Source organism: Salvelinus sp. IW2-2015, linkage group LG9 (assembly GCF_002910315.2).
Source record: "Salvelinus sp. IW2-2015 linkage group LG9, ASM291031v2, whole genome shotgun sequence".
Classification (NCBI taxonomy): Eukaryota; Metazoa; Chordata; class Actinopteri; order Salmoniformes; family Salmonidae; genus Salvelinus; species Salvelinus sp. IW2-2015.
The window spans coordinates 31,926,368-31,941,176 of NC_036849.1; the positions used below are offsets into that span (position 1 = coordinate 31,926,368).

At 45.7% G+C, this 14,809-nt stretch overlaps 1 protein-coding gene across 3 annotated transcripts in view; it reads right to left on the minus strand.

Annotated features, from left to right (window-relative positions):
• Positions 1 to 14,809, minus strand: part of LOC111968953 (echinoderm microtubule-associated protein-like 1) — a 56,140-nt gene that overhangs the window by 25,129 nt on the left and 16,202 nt on the right. For all 3 annotated transcript variants that reach the window (XM_070445264.1, XM_023994937.2, XM_023994936.2), the window contains exons 2-3: positions 10,537 to 10,719; positions 5,317 to 5,449 (exon numbers count right to left, since the gene is read on the minus strand). In XM_070445264.1, coding sequence (XP_070301365.1) covers positions 5,317 to 5,449; positions 10,537 to 10,719 — 316 coding nt within the window. The remainder of the gene's footprint in view (positions 1 to 5,316; positions 5,450 to 10,536; positions 10,720 to 14,809) is intronic.

Sequence of the window (14,809 nt, forward strand, 5' to 3'; positions counted from 1 at the left end):
AGGAGACAAATGTGGGTTTGTAGGAGACATAATGTGGTTTGTAGGAACATTGTGGATTTGTAGGAGACATAATGTGGGTTTTGTTTAGGAGGACATAGTGTGGGTTTGTAGGAGACATAATGTTTGAGTTATGTAGGAGACATAGTGTGGGTTTGTAGGAGACATTAATGTGGGTTTGTAGGAGACATAGTTGTGGGTTTGTAGGAACATAATGTGTTTGTAGGAGACATAATGTGGGTTTGTAGGAGACATTAGTTGATTTGTAGGAGACATATGTGGCGTTTGTAGGAGGACATAATGGGGTTTGTAGGAGACATAGTGTGGATTTTGTAGGAGACATTAATGTGGGTTTGTAGGAGACATAATGTGGGTTTGTAGGAGACAATTGTCACCCCTGACCTAGAGATCCCTTTTTATGGTCTCTGTTTTGGTTTGCGTCAGGCGTGGAAGTTGGGGTGGGCATTCTATGTTTTGTGTTTCTATGATTTTCCTATTTCTAGGTTTTGGCCGGGTATGGTTCTCAATCAGGGACAGCTGTTCTATTCGTTGTTCTCTTGATTGGGAACCATACCTTAGGTATCCCTGTCATCGTTGGTCCTGATTGAGAACCATACTTAGGCTATCCCTGGTCTATCGTTGTCTCTGATTAGAGAACCATACTTAGGTAGCCCTTTTTTCCACCTGTCTTTGCTGGAAGTTGACTTTGTTTAGGGCACTAGCCTTTAGATTCACAGTTTGGTTTGTGTAGTGTTTATTGTTTTTGTTCGGCGCATTTTGCTTTTAATAAGAAAATGTACGCTCACCACGCTGCACCTTGGTCCTCTCCTTTCGACAGCCGTGACAACAATGTGTCGCCCCCCCCCCCCCTCTTTTCCCACTAGTGGGACTAATCAAATAAACACACCACATTGGGATGATTTTTCCTACGTTGTATTATTTTTTGTTCTGGTAGAATTGTGTATTTCAATAGTTGTCCACGTATTGACTAAGGGTACAACTGACGGAATACGTTTAGCTATTCATACTACCAGCTGGCAGCAACACCAGAACAAAAGTGGTTGTCTGCTTGGGAAACAGAGTCTGTTTTTAAAGGATCAATTAGTCAATACTAAAAACACTAGGGTTGGTTTTACTCAAAGCAAGAAAAAATTACCTGTTGAAAGATGTCTCATAAACTGACCCTGTGTCTCATAAACTGACCCTGGTCTCATAAACTGACCATATGTCTCATAACTGACCCTATGGTCTTCATTAAGCTGACCCTGTGTCTCATAAAACTGACCCGATGTCTCATAAACTGGACCCTGTGTCTCATTAAGCTGACCCGATGTTCATAAGCTGACCCTGGTCTCATAAGCTGACCCTGTCTCATAAACTGACCATATGTCTCATAAGCTGACCATTATGTCTCATAAGCTGACCCTATGGTCTCATAACTGACCTGTGTCTCATAAACTGACCCTGTGTCTCATAAACTGACCCTATTGGCTCATAAACTACCATATGTTCATAAACTGACCTGTGTCTCATAACTGACCCGTGTCTCATAAACTGACCATATGGCTTCATAAACTGACCCTGTGTCTCATAAACTTGACCCTGTGTCTCATAAACTGACCTTATGGCTCATAACTGACCCTATATCAGGTCCGTTGGTCAGGAAAGCTCCTGGATTTAGGCCTACCAAAGTTAATGGGAGCGATTTGAAAGCTGTTTACCTCTGGTTGCTGTTGCAGCAGCATCCTTCCTGACTCACGTGACCTGATATAAGGTCAGTTATGAGCCATAAGGTCAGTTTATGAGACACAGGGTCAGTTTATGAGACACAGGGTCAGTTTATGAGCCATATGGTTCAGTTTATGGAGACACAGGGTCAGTTTATGAGACACAGGGTCAGTTTATGAGACATATGGTCAGTTTATGAGCCATAGGTCAGTTTATGAGACACAGGGTCAGTTTATGAGACACAGGGTCAGTTTATGAGACATAGGGTCAGCTTATGAGACATATGGTCAGCTTATGGACATATGTTCAGTTTTATTGCAGGACAGGCGTTCAGCTTATGAGACACAGGGTCAGCTTATGGGAGACATCGGGTCAGTTATGAGACACAGGGGTCAGTTTTATGAGACATCGGGTCAGTTTTATGAGACACAGGGTCAGCTTATGAGACATAGGGTCAGTTTATGAGACATATGGTCAGTTTATGAGACACAGGTCAGTTTATGAGACACCAGGGTCAGTTTATGAGACATCTTTCAACAGTATCTTTTTCTTGCTTTGGAGTAAACCAACCCTAGTGTTTTAGTATTGACTAATTGATCCTTTAAAAACAGACTCTGTTCCAAGCAGACAACCACCTTTTTCGGTTTGCTGCCAGCTGGTAGTATGAATAGCTAAAACGTATTCCAAAGTCAGTTGTACCCTAAAGCTCAATACGTGACACTATTGAAATACACAAATTCTACCAGAACAAAAAAATCATACAACGTAGGAAATCATCCCAAATGTGTGTGTTTATTGATTAGTCCACTAAGTCGGACACATGTTGTCACGGCTGTCGAAAGGAGAGACCAAGGTGCAGCGTGGGTGACGTACATTTTCTTTATTAAAGCAAAATGACGCCGAACAAAAAACAATAAACACTACAAAACCAAACTGGAATCTTAAAGGCTAAGTGCCCAAAACAAAAGTCAACTTCCCACAAAGACAGGTGGAAAAAAGGCTACCTAAGTATGGTTCTCAATCAGAGGACAACGATAGACAGGGATACCTAAGTATGGTTCTCAATCAGAGACAACGATAGACAGGGATACCTAAGTATGTTCCAATCAGAGACAACGATAGACAGCTGTCCCTGATTGAGAACCATACCCGGCCAAAACCTAGAGAAATAGAAAATCATAGAAACACAAAACATAGAATGCCCACCCCAACTCACGCCCTGACCAAACCAAAACAGAGACATAAAAAGGATCTCTAAGTCAGGGCGTGACAATTGTCTCCTACAAACCCACATTATGTCTCCTACAAACCCACATTATGTCTCCTACAAAATCCACACTATGTCTCCTACAAACCCACATTATGTCTCCTACAAACCCCACATTATGTCTCCTACAAATCCACACTATGTCTCCTACAAACCCACATTATGTCTCCTACAAACCCACATTATGTCTCCTACAAACCCACACTATGTCTCCTACAAACCCACATTAGTCTCCTACAAAACCCACACTATGTCTCCTACAAACTCACATATGTCTCCTACAAACCACACTATGTCTCCTACAAACCCACATTATGTCTCCTACAAATCCACACTATGTCTCCTACAAACCCACATTATGTCTCCTACAAACCCACATTATGTCTCCTACAAACCCACACTATGTCTCCTACAAACCCACATTATGTCTCCTACAAATCCACACTATGTCTCCTACAAAACCCACACTATGTCTCCTACAAACCCACGTTATGTTTCCTACAAACCCACACTATGTCTCCTACAAACCCACACTATGTCTCCTACAAACCCACATTATGTCTCCTACAAACCCACATTATGTCTCCTACAAACCCACATGTCTTCTACAACCCACATTATGTCTCCTACAAACCCACATTATGTCTCCTACAAACCCACATTATTGTCTCTACAAACACACAATATACCTCCTACAAACCCACACTGTTTCTCTCACTGCATTACTACTGTATCCTGTTTCCTGTCTGTGCCACATTCATTTTTTTCCCCCTGGCATAAATGTGCCCTCCTCAGAAGGAGAGCCACTGACATTTTCCATGGATTGTAAAACAAAGGGACAGTGCTGTCACAGCCATCCCCATAGCCACCGCTGTGGCATTCAGAGACCAGGCCCCGATTAACTGACTGGGGCAAGGGGAGCACAGGTAATCAATCACTACTGTCTGGGGAACAAAAGGCACTCTCCACTGAGGTTATGCCGGGGTCAAATTATCATAATCCTGACTGACAAATGGATGGTGGATGGATGAGACCACAGACTCTAGAGTAAAATTGATATAAAGAGGAGAAGAGGGAGGTGGAAAGAGTTCCTAATATGGAATGCCGTATCGAAGAACCTTCTCCAGACTGAATCCATAGATCTAGAGTGATATACACTGAATGTACTAAACACTTAAGAACACCTTCCTAATATTGAGTTTGCACCTCCTTTTTTGCCCTCAGAACAGCCTCAATTGTCACGTCATGGACAAAAAGTGTCAAAAGTGTTCCACAAGGGATGCTGGCCATGTTGCCTCCAATGCTTCCCACAGTTGTGTCAAGTTGGCTGGATGTGTCAAGTGGGCTGGATGTCTTTTGGGTGTGGACCATTTTGATTACACACGTAAAATTGTGAGCGTGAAAAACCCAGCAGAGTTGCTGTTATTGACACATTCAAACCAGTACACTTGGCACTTACTACCATACCCCGTTCAAAAAGCATTTAAATATTTTGTCTTGCCCATTCACCCTCTGAATGGCAACACGTACACAATCCATGTCTCAGTTTTATCAAGGCTTCAAAATCCTTCTTTAACCTGTCTCCTCCCCTTCATCTACACTGATTGAAGTGGATTTAACAGGTAACATCAATAAGGGACTCATAGCTTCACCTGGAGTTCACCTGGTCAGTCTGTCATGAAAAAGAGCAGGTGTTCGAATGTTCTGTCTGCCCTGACCCCCTAGACCCAGGTCTCTCCAGTCTGTCTGGCAGACCCAGTCTCTCCAGGTCTGTCTGGCCCTAAACCCCTCAGTCCCAGTCCTCCATCTGTCTGGCCCTAACCCCTAGACCCAGTCTCCTCCCAGTCTGTCTGGCAGACCCAGTCTCTCCAGTCCTAGTCTGGCCTAAACCCCTACTCCCAAGTCTCTCCATCTGTCTGGCCCTAACCCCCAGAACCCAGTCTCTCCAGTCTGTCTGGCCCTAACCCCTACTCCCAGTCTCTCCATTGTCTGGCAGACCCAATCTCTCATCTGTTGCGCCCTAACCCCTGTCTCATAAACTGACCCTGTGTCTCATAAACTGACCCTGTGTCTCATAAACTGACCCTATGGCTCATAAACTGACCATATGTCTCATAAACTGACCCTGTGTCTCATAAACTGACCCTGTGTCTCATAAACTGACCATATGGCTCATAAACTGACCCTGTGTCTCATAAACTGACCCTGTGTCTCATAAACTGACCTTATGGCTCATAAACTGACCCTATATCAGGTCACGTGGTCAGGAAAGCTCCTGGATTTAGGCCTACCAAAAGGTAATGGGAGCGATTTGAGCTGTTTACCTCTTGGTTGCTGTTGCAGCAGCATCCTTCCTGGAGCTGGAGAGGGACGGTAGCGTGCCGCCACTTTTCTTTGGTAGGACAGTGCCGTTGTTGACCATGGGCCTTAGAGGGAGGGCAGCCATCATGGGTCTGGCTGTAAAACAAACACACACAGTAGCACAGAGTAAGTGGGGCTTTGCATTGAACCAGCTGCAACTGATGATCTGCCCTGAACCATCTACAACATACAGAAAATACCCACTCCTCATGGTGACTAGCTGTTGGGAACTGTCATAGTCAGGTGTGAAGTGAACGAACCAGAAATTAGATTGTGACAACAATGTAAAGGCAATAATTTATAGGAAAGGTTGAATACAATGCTTTGGAGACATCCCAGCGTTGTCATTAAATCCGATGATATTACAACCAGAAACTGATTGAAATTATGTAATTATAACATCATTTTAACTGGTTTTGCCAAGTTTTCCCCACTGGAATTGATCACAAGGAAGCATATCCAATACTAGACACTTCCACTGGTCTTCTGACTCTCATTTTGAATGGAGATGGAAGTCAATAAACGGCCCTCGACAAGAGATGTACAACTAAAAGGCTGATGGAAAATTGATGGGACTAAGCTGGGTCATGGGATGACGTACTGAACGTGGAAGAGATGTTTAACTCTTGAACCTGATTAGAACTTAGCAGAAGAGTGTGTGAGTATGTCTTTACTGGTTCTAGTCCAACAAAGACTGATGATGATAATGGAAGAAAAGCCCACGCAGGGTTAGGGTTATATGTAATATATACAGTATGCTTCTCCAAACACACCAAGACAGTTGTGAAGAAGGCACGACAAAGCCTATTCCCCCTCAGGAAACTGAAAAGATTTGGCATGGGTCCTGAGATCCTCAAAATGTTCTACAGCTGAAACATCGAGAGCATCCTGACTGGTTGCATCACTGCCTGGTACGGCAATTGCTCGGCCTCTGACCGCAAGGCAGTACAGAGGGTAGTGTGTACGGCCCAGTACGTCACTGGGGCTAGGTTCCTGCCATCCAGGACCTCTACACCAGGCGGTGTCAGAGGAAGGCCCTAAGAATTGTCAAAAACCCCAGCCACCCCAGTCATAGACTGTTCTCTCTGCTACCGCATGGCAAGCGGTACCGGAGTGCCAAGTCTAGGACAAAAAGGCTTCTCAACAGTTTTTTACCCCCAAGCCATAAGACTCCTGAACAAGTAATCAAATGGCTACCCGGACGAATTGCATTGTGTGCCCCCCCCACCCCTCGTTTTACGCTGCTGCTACTCTCTGTTTATCATTTATGCATAGTCACTTTAATTATACATTCATGTACATACTACCTCAATTGGGCCGACCAACCAGTGCTCCCGCACATTGGCTAATCGGGCTATCTGCATTGTGTCCCGCCACCCACCACCCGCCAACCCCTCTTTTACTCTACTGCTACTCTCTGTTCATCATATATGCATAGTCACTTTAACCATATCTACATGTACATACTACATCAATCAGCCTGACTAACCGGTGTCTGTATGTAGCCTCGCTACTTTTATAGCCTCGCTACTGTATATAGCCTGTCTTTTTACTGTTGTTTTATTTCTTTACCTACCTATTGTTCACCTAATACCTTTTTTGCACCATTGGTTAGAGCCTGTAAGTAAGCATTTCACTGTAAGATCTACACCTGTTGTATTCAGCGCACGTGACAAATAAACTTTGATTTGATTTGATCTAGTTCTGCATTTACATTTACAACATTTTGGCTGAAACAGCCTTCACCCTCAGCCTTCATCCTGACCGGTTGCATCATCCCCTGGTATGGCAACTACTCGGCCTCCGACCGCAAGGCACTAGAGAGGGTAGTGCGTACGGCCCAGTACATCACTGGGGCCAAGCTTTCTGCCATCCAGGACCTCTATACTAGGCGGTGTCAGAGGAAGGCCCTAAAAATTGTCAAAGACTCCAGTCACCCAAATCATAGACTGCTGTCTCTGTTACCGCACGTCAAGCGGTACCAGAGCGTCAAGTCTAAGTCCAATAGGCTCCTTAACAGCTTTTTACCCCAAGCCATAAGACTGCTGAACAAATAATAAAATGGCCACCCAGACTATTTGCATTGATCCCCTGCTGCTACTCGCTGTTTATTATCTATGAATAGTCACTTTACTCCTACCCCCACACATTGACCCCCCATCAATAGCCTTCATCAATAGCCTTCATCAACAGCCTTCATCATCAGCCTTCATCATTAGCCTTCATCATTAGCCTTCATCAACAGCCTTCATCAATAGCCTTCATCAACAGCCTACATCAATAGCCTTCATCACAGCTTCATCATTAGCCTTCATCAACAGCCTTGATCACTAGCTTTCATCATAGCCTTCATCATCAGCCTTCATCATCAGCCTCCAACTTGACTAGTCTGCTGCAGCTGAAACATTGTTTACTGTATATTGTATGTGGACGCAGGACTAAAGAACAGGAGCGGCATAAGCGGTCTGCAGACTTCTGTTATTTATTAGAAATCCTGCTCTTATATTGCGAGTCAGTCACTCTGCTAGAACATCACTCACACCTTGAGTGACTCCATTCTAACATCATCAGGGGCCCACTTTACTCCCTCAGCATAATTGCTAACAGCGCTGATAAGGGTTCCAGGCCTGTATTTGTATGGATGTCAGAACAGTGGCTATAAATATTTATCACTGCAGATAAAGCTGTGGGGGTTTTGTTATATGCTTGCTTGGCCGGCTGGCACGCATGTGTATGCGTGGTTGCGTGTGTTGTGGTGTGTGTGTGTGTGTGTGTTGTATGCAGTGAATCCCTCTTGGCAGGGCATACTGCAGAGATATAGCAGAATGAGCCAAACAGACGCACCAGGCAGAGGAGAAAGAGAGACAGCAAGAGAGAAAGAGAGAGAGAGAGAGAGAGAGAGAGGAGCAGAGAGAGAGGAGAGAGACAGCAGAGAGAACAGAGAGAGAGAGAGCAGTGAGAAGAGCAGTGAGAGAGAGAGAGAAATCAGAGAGAGAGAGAGGCAGCGAGGAGAGAGAAGAGAGAGAGCGAGAGAGAGAGAGAGAGCAGAGAGAGAGAGAGAGAGAGAGAGAGAGAGAGAGAGAGAGAGAGAGAGAGCAGAGAGATAGAGAGAGAGAGAGAGGGAGGGAGACAGACAGACAGAGAGGGAGAGAGAGGAGGCAGAGAGAGAGAGAGGGAGAGAGAGAGAGATGACTCATACTCACAGCCAAAATATGCATCATGTGACTAAATTCAGCTACAAAACTAGGTGCACTGCGAATTATGATGTTCTCCTCTTGTTGTCTGTGACTTGTTCCACATAATATGATTTAGGTGGGAGTCAGCACATGCTAGAATTAGGGAAAAACCATGCAAGTGTTTCCACAGCATACCACTCTCACCCACTCTGTGTTAGGGGACTGGAATGGCATGCGTCTGCCACCACCAACATCAGAATGCTCTCCATTGACCGTGTCACAGTAGACACCACTGTTCAGTAGACAGCAGTGCTCAGTAGACAGCAGTGCTCAGTAGACACCAGTGTTCTAGACAGCAGTGCTCAGTAGACACCCAGTGCTACAGTCAGTACCAGTGCTCAGTTAGACACCAGTGTTCAGTAGACAGCAGTGCTATAGACACCAGTGTTCAGTAGACCAGCAGTGCTCATACGACACCAGTGTTGAGTAGACAGCAGTGCTTAGTAGACACCCAGTGTTCAGTAGACACCAGTACTCAGTAGACACCAGTGCTCAGTAGATACCAGTGCTCAGTAGACACCAGTGTTCAGTAGACAGCAGTGCTCAGTAGACAGCAGTGCTCAGTAGACACAGTGCTCAGTAGACACCAGTGCTCAGTAGAACAGCAGTGCTCAGTAGATACCAGTGCTCATTAGATACCAGTGCTCAGTAGACAACAGTGTTCATTAGATACCAGTGTTCAGTAGAACCAGTGTTCAGTAGACAGCAGTGCTCCAGTAGACAGCAGTGCTCAGTAGACAGCAGTGCTCATTCGACAGCAGTGTTCAGTAGACACCAGTGCTCAGTAGAACGCAGTGCTCAGTAAGACCCAGTGCTCAGTATGACACCAGTGTTCAGTAGTATAATGTACATTTCCAGACATCCCTACTTCATTATGTCATAGGTAGAAGGGATGTCTGGAAATGCACACCATACATTAAACACAGTAGACTCCATAGACACATGGCAGTGCTTGGTAAGGTTGTTAGAGGGGACAGATCCTACTGGCTTTCCAACATTCTTTCTGATGAGGGGGACTTTTCATCACAGCTGTAGATACACAGACCCACAACGACACACGAGTCCAGGAGAGAGAGAGGAGGATAAAAGAGTATCAGAAGTATAAAGATGGATGAAGAAGAGGAAGAGATGGGACTGGGATGGGTGACTTTCTGTTTGTCACGAAAGGGGGTTAAGGTTTTGCATCTATATGTGTGTGTATGTGTGTATATGTGTGTGTGTCTACCTGTCTGTGTGTGGTGTGTGTGTGTGGGTGTGTGTATATGTGCGTGTCTACCTTAGTGTGTTTGTGTGTGTGTGTGTGTTGTGTGTATGTGTGTATATGTGCGTGTCTACCTTAGTGTGTGTGTGTGTGTCTGTGTGTGTGTGTGTGTGTGTGTGTGTGTGTGTGTGTGTTGTGGTGTGTGTGGTGGTGTATATGTGCGTGCCTACCTTAGTGTGGGTGTGTGTGTGTGTGTGTGTGTGGTGTGTGTGTTGTTGTGTGTGTGTGTGTGTGGTGTGTGTGTGTTAATGTGCGTGTCTACCTTAGTGTGTGTGTGTGTGTTGTGTGTGTGTATATGTGCGTGTCTACTCGTGTGTGTGTGTGTGTGTGTGTGTGTGTGTGTGTGTGTGTGTGTGTGTGTGTGTGTGTGTTGTGTGTGTGTGTGTGTGTGTGTGTGTGGTGTGTAATGTGTCTATATGTGGGGTGTCTACCTTAGTGTGTGTGGTGTGTGTGTGTGTGTGTATGTGTCTATAGGTGCGTGTCTACCGTAGTGTGTGTGTGTATGTGTGTGTATGTTGTCTATATGTGCGTGTCTACCTTTGTGTGTGTGTGTGTGTGTGTGTGTGTGTGGTGTGTGTGTGTGTATGGTCTATATGTGCGTGTCCTACCTTAGTGTGTGTGTGTGTGTGTGTGTGGTGTGTACGTGTCTACGTCTGTGCCTGGATGTGCGTGAATCATCAGTTTACCTTTGGTGGGCCCCCTCCTATTGGTCGTGGCGTTCTGCTCCTCAGAGATGCTGATGCGACGCACCACGTCGGCCAGCGCTGATTTGAGCAGCTGGATCTCGTCCTCCTGCAATCTGGACGCGCTGCTCCAGGGGAGGCGTGCGGTCAGTACCTCCATGCTGCTGGCTGCTGACGCACTGTCATCTGAGACGGCAGAGAAACACACAGCTTATTATGGCTGACGTACACACACAACACACACACACACACACACCACACACACACACACACACACACACACACACCACACACACACACACACACACACACCACAACACACACACACACACACCAACATATATCTCACAGGCTCCTAGAGTGTTGTTAAGTAGTTTCTTATTGATTATGGCATTATCTCTGTGTCCTTGAAGTATTTTGGTTTTGCGCGTAGTTAGCACATCTGTGCACCATCCACGGAACATCGACATCTGATAAATCTACAGAACAGTGATGGCGGTGCCAAATGTATCATGATGCCCCACCGTCCCCATTCGTCCAAATCAACAGCCCCATTACAGCCCGCAGCCAGCCACCCAGCGGCCGACGAAACTGTACACACTGTACTGTACACAAACGGTTGTCAAGCCTCTGACGCAGCCCACAAGTGTTTTAAAATAGCAGATGACACCGCTGTCGTTGGTCTCCTCCACCAGACCAAGCCTCTCTTCAAGGTTTTGACAGAGAAACGTCAAAATTCATCCAGTGCTGTTCAGATAACTTCCTTGACTAAACGTTAAGAAAAACAAAAGAGACGGAAATCGATTGAGAAGGAACAGAACTTACTACTACCCCCTACGAAGATCAATGGGGAATCCGTCTATAGAGTGAAATTGCAACAGAGAATGTTTTCATTTACGCAAACTGAACCATTTTAATGTCGACCCGCCATATCTTACACATGTTTCTGTCTGATAAATCTGTCCTGCGTGTATATGTTCTTTAGTTTGTGGTGCATATGTTCTATAAGTCTGTCCCTGTGGTGTGATATGTTGTCTATAAGTCTGTCCTGCGGTGTGATATGTTTCTATATGTCTGTCTGCGGTGTGGCTATGTTCTATAAGTCTGTGTGATATGTTTCTATAAGTCTGTCCTGCGGTCTATATGTTCATATAAGTCTGTCTGCAGTGTGATATGTTCTATAAGTCTGTCCTGCGGTGTGATATGTTCTATAAGTCTGTCCTGCGGTGTGATATGTTCTATAAGTCTGTCCTGCGGTCTGATATGTTCTATAAGTCTGTCCTGCGGTGTACTCTCCTTTGGTCTGATATGCATGTTTGGAAACAAGAGAGTACCAGACCAAGTCAAGCTTCAGCGCTTGATTAAAGACGGCGGGAAGGATAATTGGTATAGATCATGAATCAGCCACCAACCTGTACACAAAACTCATCCTCATAAATCTTGAAAGTATTTTACAGGACAGTGCTCAATCCCCTTCACTCAAAATTCAGTCACAGCAGCAGCCGGACAAGGGGAAAGAGACTTCTTCAAAAGAAAATTAAAACAGATATGGGGACTCTTTTATTCCAACAACCACTAGGCTGTATAATAAATAGTCTGTTGGTCCTTCGAGTTTACACCATATTACACTTTCACTTTACATGTGTTGCTATGGCAATTTGAATGAATTATTTTGTGTAGTTTCTGTGTTGTCATGTTTTATGTAGTTTATTTTTAAGCACATGACCAAATGAATTTCCCCTGGAAAGAGTTGATCTGAATCACAAAGGGCAAAGGGCGAAGGCTTTTGTACAAGACAGCTTTATTCATGAGCTGTCTTGTCTTGTCTCTCCGTCTGTCCATCCGGTCCGTCCTGTCTGTCCTGTCTGTCCTGTCTGTCCTGTCTGTCCTGTCTGTCCTGTCTGTCCTGTCTGTCCTGTTTGTCTTGTCTGTCCTGTCTGTCTGTTCGTCCATCCGTCTGTTCGTTCAGATGAGGTTGACACCACCACAGTAACCAATCATCCCCCCCACCAAAGCCCTCCTCGTGGCCTCCAGCTGCTCCCACTTTAAATTCACTTGGCATCCCTGTAGTAATGATTACAGTTGATTAATGCTCCATTGGAGACATAGGCCAGGGTAAGTCTCAATACCGCTTCCCACTGGGCCCATACTGCCGGATAGCCTTTCAACATAGGTCTATAATAGGCTACCTTTAGTCACGGAAGTACACTGTGACTGCATGGGTAGATGGATCTGGGAATTAACATCCAGATCAAGGTGGTGTGGTCTTCTTTCACGGCTTGTCCCTTTTAATTTGATATGCACTACAGTCATCATCTGAGTAGGATTAGATAGGATCTGCATGCTCCATGGTTCCAGGATCATTGGTGTGTTAAGTTAACAGGTTACACTACGCATGATCTGAACTCACATTAGATTGATTTTCCATTAATAAAAAGCAACCATGACGGTAGATTCTAGAAAATTGGCTTTGATGGGAATTAATCAATCACGATGACAAACATATTATGAGGAAGACATCTAACTTACTTCCTGGGTCTTTAAATATATATACGATACAAAATGGCCCCCTAACCCCAATGTGAAGGCTTTTTTATTAGACTATAAATGATTCCTTTGATGGAGACCTTGTTTAGATTCAGCTGTAAAGCCACATCTGCTACTACAGCAGATGTTCTCTAAGGCAGAGTACACAAAGCCCACATCTCAGTGCTGTAGCAGCTGCTTGGGGCAATGGTACGAGCACGGATACAACGACTGCCTTTTCACAGCCCAGATACCCCTGCGATCGGTTAGCTGATTGTACCGCTCACTAAGGTCACCTGGGCTCTCAATGGAGTTGACTAGTCCCACAGCAGACTGCTCAATAACAGAGAAAATAAGTCAGCCAACGGAATCAGAGTTAACACAAATCGGTGTTCTCCTCCCCCGAAAGATGCTCCTTCATGAGGCAGTACCTTAATTGTTTCTCAATATCTGGCCCCCGAACCGATACCGGTCCCAGAGATGATGCCAACCAGTCCCTAGAGATGATGCCAACCAGTCCCTAGAGATGATGCCAACAAGTCCCAGAGATGATGCCAACCAGTCCCAGAGATGATGCCAACCAGTCCCGTCAGGGACACTCTGGTGTGGCAATCAATCTCTGGGACTGGTTGGCATCATCTCTGGGACTGGGTTGGCATCATCTCAGGAACTGTTGGCATCATGTCGTAACTGGTTGGCATCATCTCAGGAACTGGTTGGCATCCTCTCTGGGACAGGTTGGCATCATCTCAGGAACAGGTTGGATCATGTCAGGAACTGGTGGCATCATGTCAGGAACTGGTTGGCATCATCTCAGGACTGGTTGGCATCATCTCAGGAACTGGTTGACATCATCTCAGGAACTGGTTGGCATCATCTCAGGAACTGGTTGGCATCATGTCAGGAACTGGTTGGAATACTGGCCTGGGACTGGTTGGCATCATCTCTGGGACTGGTGGCATCATCTCTGGGACTGGTTGGCATCATCTCTGGGACTGGTTGCATCATCTCTGGGACTGTTGGCATCATCTCTGGGACTTGTTGGCATCATCCCTGGGATGGTTGGCATCATCTCCTGGACTGGTTGGCATCATCTCTGGGACTGGTTGGCATCATCTCTGGGACTTGTTGGCATCATCTCTGGGACTGGATGGCATCATCTCTGGGACTGGTTGCATCATTCTGGGACTGGTTGGCATCATCTTGGGACTTGGTTGGCATCATCTCTGGACTGGTTGGCATCATCTCTGGGACTGGTTGGCATCATCTCTGGGACTGGTTGGCATCATCTCTGGGACTGGTTGGCATCATCTCTGGGACTGGTTGGCATCATCTCTGGGACTGGTTGGCATCATCTCTGGGACTGGTTGGCATCATCTCTGGAGACTGGTGCATCATCTCTGGGACTGGGTGGCATCATCTCTGGGACTGGTTGGCATCATCTCTGGGACTGGTTGGCATCATCTCTGGGACTTGTTGCTCTCTCTGGACTTGTTGGCATCATCTCTGGGACTTGTTGGCATCATCTTGGGACTGGTTGGCATCATCTCTAGGACTTGTTGGCATCATCTCTGGGACTTGTTGGCATCATCTCTGGGACTGGTTGGCATCATCTCTGGGACTGGTTGGCATCATCTCTGGGACTTGTTGGCATCATCTCTGGGACTTGTTGGCATCATCTCTAGGGACTGGTTGGAAATCATCTCTGGACCGGTTATGTCGGTCGGGGGGCCAGATATTGAGAAACATT